This window comes from Crocodylus porosus, unplaced genomic scaffold (genome assembly GCF_001723895.1).
Source record: "Crocodylus porosus isolate Cpor-Errol unplaced genomic scaffold, CroPor_comp1, whole genome shotgun sequence".
Classification (NCBI taxonomy): Eukaryota; Metazoa; Chordata; order Crocodylia; family Crocodylidae; genus Crocodylus; species Crocodylus porosus.
In genome coordinates this window covers 45,396,012-45,405,532 of record NW_017728948.1, presented here as the reverse complement: position 1 = coordinate 45,405,532, position 9,521 = coordinate 45,396,012, and the positions used below count along the sequence as shown (strand labels likewise).

Genomic DNA, 9,521 nt, shown 5'->3' with positions numbered 1-9,521 from the left:
AAGCATCTATGGATGCAAGCCAGCATTTTGGTCGCTTTACTAGCTGCAGCATCGCATTGCAGGCTCGTGTTCATCTTGTGGTCAATGATGACCCCCAAGTTTCTTTCTTCCGTGGTGCTAGCCAGCATAGCACTGCCAAGCCTATAAGGATGCTGCAGGTTTTTTCCCCCAAGGTGGAGAACCGTGCATTTTTCAGTGTTAAACACCATCAGGTTCTCATCCACCCATTTGCTGAGCCTGTCCAGGTCAGCTTGGATCGCCCGCCTGTCTTCTGGTGTGGATGCTTTGCCCCAAAGTTTGGTGTCATCAACAAACATGGCCAGTCCGCTCCTGACTCCAATGTCCACATCATTAATGAAGATGTTAAACAATATGGGTCCAAGGACAGAGCCTTGAGGGACCCCACTGGTCACAGGACACCATGATGAGTGACTCCCATCAATTACTACCCTCTGGGTCCAACCACGAAGCCAATTTCCCAGCCAGTGGATTGTGGTGGACCCAGGACCACAATTGACCAGTTTCGCCAAGAGGTGATCATGGGATTCCAGATCGAAGGCTTTTTTGAAGTCAAGGTATATGACATCAATCTCTTCTCCCTTGTCCAGGTGATATGTCAGCTGGTTATAGGAGGAAATGAGATTGGTCAAGCAAGACCTACCCACAACAAACCCATGCTGGCCTCTTTAATAAACTTTTCTAAGATCTTCCCCAGGATAGAAGTCAGGCTGATGGGCCTATAGTTAGCCGGATCCACTTTCCTCCCTTTCTTGAAGATAGGCATCACATTGGCCTTCTTCCAGTCTTCAGGCACTTCACCAGAACACCAAGAGTTTTCAAAGATCCATGCCAGAGGCTGGGCTATTCTGCTCGCCAGGTCCTTGAGTACCCTGGGGTGTAGATTGTCAGGGCCGACTGACTTGAAAATATCCAGCTTCTCAAGATGTTCCTTCATGAGGTCAGCATTAATGGAGGGCAGGGATCTCCCTCACGCGGACTGCCCTGTCCCGTAGTGGGCATGGGCGTCCCATGGGACTGATGAAAGACTGACACAAAGTACCCATTTAATAGGTTGGCTTTTTCCTGGGCGTCAGTTGTCCCATCTGTTTCAGCAGGGATCCAAAGTTGCCCTTGCTCTTCCTCCGGCTCCCCACATATCTGAAAAGGATGAATAATGTTTTGGAATTTTCTTTCTTCCTTAGTTGCCTGTGGACTTAGCATCACATTCGGGTGAGTCAGTATTATCGCCATACCTTCTGTGTCAGATAAACTCAGACATTCTGCCTATGAATAATAATACCATTTAGGTCATCCTTTAGACTCTTTGAGATTAGACAGATAGAGCAGGAGAGGCCAAACTTCCTAATCCTAATGGCAAACCAAAATCTTGACACATCCAAGAGCCTAAGGAAAATAGAAGTGTTAAGATGCACATGCACCAATCAGCAATCTGTGCACGTATATACGTGTATGTATGTACAGTGATCTATATAAGACTGTTCACTGCTTAAATAAATTCTCATTAAATACCTTTCTTCAGGAAGTACATTAGAACTGCCCAGGACTTGCATGAGGTGCACAGGCAACAGTTTGGCTCCCACTGGCATAGAGAATGAAGGGGAAAGCAGTCTTGATCCAAAGACTCTCCCTAAATTTTGACTGTGGAAAGGACATGCTGTGAGATAATATGAACTAATTTCTTTGTTAGTGTGTGGTCCACCAGTGCTTGTGTGATTTTTTTTTTTTTTTTTTTTTTTTTTTTTTTAAATAGCTTTGTTAAGATTTTTTTTTTCTGTAAATGAACCCCCTTGAGCTTTTTTGTAATATGTTCATAGAATGTTTTGTGATCTCGGAAGTTTCCATATCCAATGCTGCATTCAAAACCAGTGCAGTCATTGTTCTGAGATATCAAGATCCTGTCTCCAAATAAGCCAGCCCGCTCTTTGGGGTCTCCAGTAGTGGAATGTGCATATGGACAGTTCTTTGAAGAAAAATGAGATGTTACTTACCTTACAGTTCCCTGAGATGTGTTGTCCATGTGCTCCTTCACAACCTACTTTTCATCTAATCGGCCTCAGAGTCCTTTACACCTGGGTTCCATGGTTGAGAGGAAACTGATGTGAGGTTGGTGTGCTCTGCTCTTTATGTTCTTGGTGCAAAGCACGAGGACTCTGAGGGTGTGCGTGCCCTGTAGGGATACTCCTGGCCAAAGTCTGCAAACGCAAGCATAAGGTGTGCATGCGTATCAATACTAGATTGTGCAGATAGACAACACATCTTGGAAATATTCCTGTTACTGTAAGGTAAGTAACTTATTTTATTTTGGTGTATGATAGTATATCCTGTATAAGTGAAGCATGTATTCTGTAGTGTATATTTTTTTATATTTTATTTATATATGATTTTGTAAACTGTTAATTGTAAAGTTTATCAACGTTTTTATAGAAGTTAAGATGTTTAACTTTTGTTCTCAATCATTTCAGTTTCCCCTTCTTTTCTTTTTCTTCTTAAGTATACTTTGGTGCATTCTTCCATGATTTTCAGTGTTTATTCTAAGCTTTCTTTTTAGAAAGATCAGTAGTTTTAAATATGTTATGTCTCTCCCTCATGCTATCATTTAATCTTTTCTTCTGAGATGCTTTTCTAAATTTGCTTTTTCCTTCTTTAGTCTTCTTCTCTTTTTCTTTTGCGGGTATGCATGCTTTTTCCTTTCCTTTTAGACGAGTATGATGCCAGTGAGAGATATTGAGGCTGTAGAGAGGTGGGGGAGTTTGATTGGTGATTAAACCCCCACAGTATTTGGGCAACTGTAAAGTGCAAGGGTCAGTTTGCTTGGGGCATTTCTTCTATACTCTTCCAGTAGCAATAGGGGGGCAGTCTATAAAAGCAGTTTGAGAGAGGACAGTTTCTTCCTTCTCTCCATTCTGGTGAGAGGAGGTTCCAGTGCCAGATAGATCTGTTAACTCATCTGAAAAATATGAATGAATTTGAAAATGTGTACAATGTTAAAAATAGTTTTAATTTTTCCTTAATTGCAGGTTATTGGTAGAGAAAATCTTTGCTCAATATCTTGTCCCGCACAATTTGGAAACAGAAGAAAGAATGAAATGCTTGTACTATTTGTATGCTAGCTTGGATCCAAATGCGGTCAAGTGAGTATAGTTAGTAAAACAAACTGATAGATGCTCTCAAAAGGTGTTTCTTTCTTTTGGATCTTTTCTGACATATACCTAATTTAGTCAAATAATTGGTAATGAAATTATTTGACCCTAGGCAGGTAATACAAGTACTTAATTTCTCTGAATTTGAAGAGAGACCTAGTTTGGAATGAGCAAAATCAATTTGTATATATTAAATTATTTTTTACATAAGACACTCCTCTGCAAATTCTCTGGGTATAGTGTTTGTATATGAATCACTGTGTAACCACATTAAAAATAAGTCATTAATTGCTAGTATTGTATGCAACCATAATTTCAAAGTATTTCTTTCAAATATGTTTCACAAAAGGTAGGGCAGGGTGGCACCATAGACACTGACTGGTCAAGAGAGGCATGAGCCTTCACAAACAACCCACTTTGTCAGATGATAAAATGCAAGCATCTGACAGAGTAGGTTGCTGCTTATGAAAGCTTATGCCTATGAACCAGTTAGTCTCTATAGTGTCACCCTGACCTCCCTTCTGCCTGATTTTGGACTAATACAGTTACACATTTTTGAAAAGGGAGATGCTTTTTTTAAAAATGCTGTTTTCAGATCCCCCCCCAGAATTGATAATTAGCCCATTTTTAGTATTTTCAACAGATGATCTAATGTAATTAATGAACTCTAACAAGTTATTCTGAGTAAAATTGGCTAAATGGTTGAACGGAATGGGCAAGAGAGAGTGATAGTTCAGCAAAACACAAAGATCAGTTTAGTAATAGATGCTAGAGTTTGAAAAGGATTTTAGGGAAGCCAGTAGAGTTTTAGTACAAGTATTATGAGGCTTCTGTTTGTACAGTGCTGTGACCAGGGGCAGTCTCATGGCTGGTCACAATGTCGACCTGTCCACCTGCTGTGCCTCATCTGCCATGCCTTGATGTAACAGTACTTGATGTAACAATGAGGGAGGCTGCCAACTTTATGCCCTGATGCCTACAGCATTATACATGGCTCTGACCTTCCCTTTACCATGTCCCATGCCTCATAGATGACATCCAATCCCACTATTACTCCCCCGGCCCCATTGCTGGGCTGCATTCAGCCTTGGGCCCAAACTTGGCCTCAGGTGTCCGGAGACTTACCTTGGCCATATGCCCCCTCGCTGGGGCTTACATTTTCAAAGTATTGGGGCTGGCCTATGCACAGTCCTTCAGGCCCCTCTCACAGACCCTACGCAGTCCACTACTCACATTACATCCCCTCACTGGGGCCACTATTCTGTCTCCTCACTGGGGCTGCAGGGCCTTACACCCTGTGTGTCTCAGGTGTCCGTAGAAATGCTTGGACCCCACTCTTGGCCTGTGGCCCGCTCAGGCATCTGTCAACGTACCTGGACTCTGCCTCAGGCCCACTCAACGGGCCTGGGTCCCACGTCAGGCCCCACTCAGTGGGCCAGGGCTCCTGTGCTTTTCTGTCAGGGTGTACTTCCCTAGCCTTTCACTTCCATGGGGTACCCACAGGGCAGCAGAGGCTGAGGCTTTTTGGCATCCCATACTTGCCCTTCACTGGGGAGGCATAGGTGTAGCATTTCCTGAAAGCTGCCCTGCCACAAGCAGCCCCACCACACCATGTAGCCCCAGCAGGGTGTAGTTTTAGATCATTCCCCAGGAATCCTCCATCCCCATAGTTCCTACCCTGAATCTCCAGGTGTTCTGAGAGCAGCAGCTCCAGCCAGGCAATGTCATCACTCTGGCTCCTTGCAGCAACTACTGGCGCTACAGCTCAGGGCCTGTTCTTATTTTCTAGCAGCTAGGCCCTCTTTCCAATCAGGTAGCCTCCTGCTGGCCAGGTGACCCTTCTGATTGGCACTGCAGTTACCTGCAGGCTGCTCTGCTTCCTGCTTAGGCCCTTAAAGTGACAGGCACCAAAGGTGCCCTGCTGTAAGTGCATGTATCAGAATAGAACCAGAACCTGTGTATAAGTGGAGAATAATTTTGCCTATCTAATGTTGGATGTAGGTAGATGATCAGGTGGGAGGTGAGATGGTTTATAGCTTTGTGTGTGCAAAGTGATGCAAAGTCCTATAGTTACATACCATATGTACTTTTCCCTCCCAATGTAACCCTCCAAAATATGGGTGAATATCTTAGGGCCTTGTTTCATGTTGCACTTTGAGCTGCTCAAATTTTGATTGGTGTTAATACTAGCTTGAGTTGGAAGCAGTCAAACCTTAAGGCAGGGGCAGGCAAAATACAGCCCCTGAGCTGGATCCAGCCCTCTGGGCTATTCTGTCCAGCCTGTGGGGCCCCTCTAAAATTTCGACAGTTATTACTTGCTGATGACTACCTGTGTGAAAGCCGATGAGGTGTACTGGCAGCATGAGCTGCTGGCTGCAGCAGTCGGCAACTTGGGCTCTGGTTGCAATGCTGCCAACCCAACCCTGACCTGACCTACCCAGCTGCCAGCCCCTAGAAGCTTCTGCCCTGGTGACCCTGCCCATCCTTGTCTGAGAGTTGAAAATCATGTAAGAAGGGGTGGGGAGGGGCGGGGTGGGTGGGGACCACCAGAGATTGCCCCACTCTGTGGGGCTGGCAGGACTCTGGCTCTGTGCCTCCATGTGCTGCACCCAGCTAGAGCACCATGAGCTACCACATGAAGGCACAGAGCTGGCCCAGCCTGATGGCACGGGACTTCCTATGGTTCTGGCACTCTAGCGTGCCACCCAGCCAGGCTGGCTCTGTGCTACATTGTACAGGTCCTGGCCTTGCAGCAGGGAACAGCATGCTGCCAGGAAGGGCCCGGCCGGGCTGACTCTGTGCCATGCTATGCAAGTCCCGACCTTGCAGCTGGTGCAGCACAGAGCCAACCCAATCCATCTCTTCCCCTCCCAGCAGCACGTGGTTGCCCACTGCATGGCCAGCACCTACTTGGTATGGCACAGAGGGGATGGGCTGGACTGGGTCAGCTCCATGTTGTACTGTGTGGGTCCTGGTCTTGTAGCTGGGAACCACGTGTTGCCCAGAGGGGACTGAACGGGCCAGGCTGACTTCCTGCTGTGCTGTGCAGGATTGGGCCTTGTAGCTGAGACCGTGTTGTGCCAGGACAGGTGTGGCCCTGTGCCACACCATATGAGTCCTGGCCTTGCAGCCAGGAACCACATGCTGCAGCCAGGACAGGGCAAGTAGGACTTTCTACCTCCCACCATACCTCCAACACACACCCTCACATACACTCTCACACCCTCACCCTAACCCCTCACCAGAACCCCACACTGTACCACAACCCCCACACAGTCCCATTCCCCCCACCGTAACCCACATACACACACCAACACTAGAGGGCTGGCGAGAAGGAGCCTGACTAGGAGCTACAGCTGTGAGTTGCCACCACAGGTCTGGTGAGCCAGGACAGACTTCTGTCTCTGCTCTAGTTGGGGAGAGGTGGGGGAACGAGAGATAGGGGGCAGGACAGGAGTGTGAAGCTGGGAAGTGGAGAGTTAATGGGATGGGGTGAGTAATGAAATGGGAGATGGAAAGGAAATGGGGGTGGGGGAAGTTTGGTAAAATGAAGGAAGTCAGCCACTGAAGAATAAAATAGAAATAACAAAATTAAAAAGAAATAAAGAAAGAAAATTAAAGAAGGACTCATGTTTTACAAAATTGGGATTTAGGATGGGAAGAGGCAGGAGATACTGGTCATGCTTCATGGGGCAGCTGGGAGTAGTAAGGGAAGACACTTTTGGGGAACTAGTAACCATGCCCCAGGAGGAAAGCCCCAATTCATAGGGACTTGATTTAGCCCCCTTTCTTGTCATCCACACCCTCACTACACCCCACTCGTGGACATCTGTACCCTGTGGCCTAGCTAGCTGGCATGTTCTCTGCAACCTGCTTGCATAGGGTTGCACCCCCTAGAGATGGGAAGGTCACACTCCCAGTGGTGGGAGGGGAATTGGCTTAGTGCTAGAACCACACCCTGGCCAGTAGAGTTCAGGGGGTAGAAAGTTTGCCCACACAGAACAGGAGGGATGGGGAGGTGACACTGCATCCTGGGATGCTAGAGGACTGCAAATTGGGCACCTTGTCTGTGGGAAATGAACACAAACTAGGTAACAGACCAGAGTGAGACCTCCCTTGGAGTGGCATAATTTTAAGCCACCTAAGGTGTACTTAAAAATAGTTTTAGGTGTTAATGTGGACAAGTACAGGGGTTAAGAGTTCCAGAAGCTGCCTAAAATGAATCTGCAACAGGGCCCTTAACTGGGAACACTTGTTTTTTTTCTGTGTGGGTATGGAAGTATGGAGATGGTATAATGACTGCCATGGTTCTCTTCCTGCTGGCCTCAAGGAAGGAGGGGTGGAGTTCACCCTTCATGGTCAGTGCAGCAGTCGTCCTTTAAGAGCCATTGTTGAACTGGTTGTAGCTTTTGGCTGAACTTTTATCAGTTTAGCAGCAGCTGTAAGAGGGTTTTGCTGAGGCTGAAGAGTGTATTCTGCCTCTGTCAGGATTCAGCCACCACTGGAAATACCGTATTTTCTTATTCTGCCCTCCCAAAACAATGCATATTTCTTAGGGCTGTGCAAAATGTCACTGACTGTTTTATTTTGACGCTGTTTCGACTCATTTCAAGCTTGAAACAGCAAAATTTAAATGGAATGAAGGGCTTCGAAACAGCCTCGAAACAAAACAAGGGCAGTCAAAACATTTTGAAATGTTTCAAAATGTCTTGAGTTTCGAAGCTCAAGCTGGGCTTGCCTGCAGGGAAACAAAAAAAGTAGGAGAGGGAGGAGGAAGAGGAGGGCAAGAACTGCTCCTATGTTGACTGTGTGTAGTTGGCTGTGACTGTGATCCTTCCCTGGGTCCCTTCCAATCCCAGTGCTCTGGGGGAGGGATGGAAAACACACACACAGTCTCACATCTCACACGTTTTGCTTGTCAGCAGCCTGAGGTGCAGTTTCCCAGAACCCCCTGCACCTATCTCCGTGAAACGTGACAGGCTTCATGGCCTCAGTAGGGGCTACCATCCCTGCAAGTATCATCCAGATAAGGCAAGAAACGACAAAGTTATAGGCAGTTTCGTGCTTCCCCATTATAGCTTGTGGGCGAAACGGCAAAACAGGTTCAACGAAACAGAACAGCGGTTTCAAAACAAAACCAAACTCAAAATGAAACACTGGCCCATTGAAACAAAATGGTACTGTTTTGCACAGCCGTAATATCTCTTATTTCTGGCCATGTGGTATACGTACACTAGTTTTGGCTCTTCCAGAATGTGAATGGGCAACTGTTTTGAAGAGGTAACTTGTAGAGTGTCTTGTTGTGGAATGGAAGAATGTGTGGCAGGAAAATAATTAAATGATAAAGTTAAATTCTGTGTTTAGTGAAAGATGGGACAGAATGACAAAATTAGGGTTAGTATAGGAACTCTTCAAAATTTCTACTTCAAGGACTTGAATATTTTTAACTAACGTGTTCTATTTGGTTTCATAAGTGAAATATTTGTATTAACTTTTTAAAATTCAGTTTGTTGAGGTCTTGGAAATGTCCTTGTGAAATTTCATAGACATTAGGGATTTGCATGATTTTTTTTTATCTGCCAATAAAATGTGCTTGACACTTGTAATCTTACGTTATTTTATCATTTGATAATATAATTTTGGTTATAATAATAGCATATTCTTTACTAGCTTGGTGGCTAGCATATTCTTGTTTCAATTAGTGTACTTTTTTCTTTTCTTTTTTCCCTCCTCCTCAGGGCACTGAATGAAATGTGGAAGTGCCAGAATATGCTTAGGAGTCATGTACGAGAATTATTGGACTTGCATAAACAGCCCACTGTACGGTTTTAAAAATCTTACTATTTTGTCATATAGACCTGTTAGATATTTACACAGATAATTTACATAGATTTTTACACAGTATTTTTTTGTTTAACATGACTGTTTTGTTGTCTTGGTTTACATTAACTGATGTTGCTTTTTCATTAGGTAGAGGTAAACAATATATTTAAATTGTCATCTTTTCATATTACAGTTGTAAATATTACAATAATAGGGCTCTGTGGTATTTACCATGATTTTGTGTTACTGGCCAAAACCTTCTGAAGGAGCCAAAAATATTATTTGTAATATCTATTGTCAGTTCTGCAATGTTGCTTAATTTATTGTGAAGTCTTTTGAGATTCTCAGATAAATAATGCCTTAATATCAGAGTTATGATAGTTTGCCCCTGTTAAACATTGCTTTAAGAAGTATAGGACTATTACTTGAATTGTGTTTGAAAACTTTTTCCATATACAAAAAACTGACTTTGCTCTTTTTGGCTGTTGCAGCTTTTGGTAATACCATTGTGCTTTTTTTTTTTTTTTTTTTTTTTTT

General features: G+C 44.5%; 1 protein-coding gene across 1 annotated transcript in view; it reads left to right on the top strand.

The window, feature by feature from the left end:
* Positions 1-9,521, top strand: part of PDS5A (PDS5 cohesin associated factor A) — a 125,116-nt gene that overhangs the window by 66,316 nt on the left and 49,279 nt on the right. The window contains exons 12-13 of the mRNA XM_019552581.1: positions 3,039-3,152; positions 8,900-8,990. Coding sequence (XP_019408126.1) covers positions 3,039-3,152; positions 8,900-8,990 — 205 coding nt within the window. The remainder of the gene's footprint in view (positions 1-3,038; positions 3,153-8,899; positions 8,991-9,521) is intronic.